This window comes from Cariama cristata, unplaced genomic scaffold (genome assembly GCF_000690535.1).
Source record: "Cariama cristata isolate BGI_N322 unplaced genomic scaffold, ASM69053v1 scaffold24273, whole genome shotgun sequence".
NCBI classification, from domain to species: domain Eukaryota; kingdom Metazoa; phylum Chordata; class Aves; order Cariamiformes; family Cariamidae; genus Cariama; species Cariama cristata.
Genome location: NW_009609257.1, coordinates 1 through 967, shown reverse-complemented (window position 1 = coordinate 967; position 967 = coordinate 1). Strand labels below are relative to the sequence as shown.

General features: G+C 66.5%; 1 protein-coding gene across 1 annotated transcript in view; it reads left to right on the top strand.

Moving 5' to 3' along the window:
* Window positions 1–563, top strand: part of CRTAC1 (cartilage acidic protein 1) — a gene marked incomplete at both ends in the record, with an annotated part of 3,805 nt that extends 3,242 nt beyond the window's left edge. Inside the window, one exon of the mRNA XM_009697491.1 lies at window positions 418–563. Within this exon, the coding sequence (XP_009695793.1) occupies window positions 418–563 (146 nt within the window). The remainder of the gene's footprint in view (window positions 1–417) is intronic.
* Between the last annotated feature and the right edge of the window lie 404 nt (window positions 564–967).

Here is a 967-nt window from a genome sequence, read left to right as displayed (position 1 = left end):
CCCGGGCAGGGGCCATGTCTGCTGCTCTGGCACCCTGCAGCACAGCAGTCATCTGTGCCCATTGCCCTGAGCATGGTGGGCTCCAGGGGAGGCTGCAGGCTACCCAGCCACTGCAGCCCTGCTGCAAGGGGCAGAGGTCCCCTTCCTCACCCCCTGCCTGCTGCTTTGCCCAGGCACCAGGGCTTTCCCTGCCCATTAACCCTCCCCTGGCTCAAGACCGCTGGCAGGGCATCCAGTTGTCTCCATCTGCACCCCTCAGGCTACATCCCTGTGAAGGGGCTGTCAGCACCGGCACCTGGGGCCCAGCTCAGGGAGCAAGGGCAGGCTTTGCCCCTCCATCCCTACCACTCCCCTGGCCTCCTTTCAGCCCCTGTCCGCCCTGGAGACCCCCCCCTCTGATGGGCTGCCCGCCTGCAGGGCACGATGAAGCCAGCAGCCTGGAGGTGACCTGGCCGGATGGCCGTGTCGTGACACGATCTGTGGCCAGCAGTGAGACCAACTCTGTCCTGGAGATCCCCTACCCCCTGGATGTGGAGGAGCTGCTTGTGCCTGTCCCGCTGGAGGTGAGGGCCAGGTGTGGGTGCAGGGTGGGAGGCTTTGGGGATAGGAATAAGGGGCTGGGCTCTGCTGGCTCCATGGCTGCCCAGGGCTGATTCCTACCCACCCCGGCGGTCTCTGCTTCTCCCCAAACGCAGTGTGGGCCGGGATTCTCCCAGCCCTTTTTTTAGGTGAGTGGCTGCTGGGGGCACAGGTGTGCCTGCACCCGGGGTGCTGCAGCACGGCCCCGCGGGGGGCGTGAGGGCAGCACCCTGCTACCAGGAGGTTGCTACCCGGGATGCGGCTGGGCATGCAGGCAGGGCTGCTGCATGGCTCAACGCAGGGTATGGCTGCCTACCTGGGAATGGGGGTAACAGCACGGCCCTAGAGGGGGACTGTGGTGTCATGGGGGGGTGGGGGAGTGCTGTGC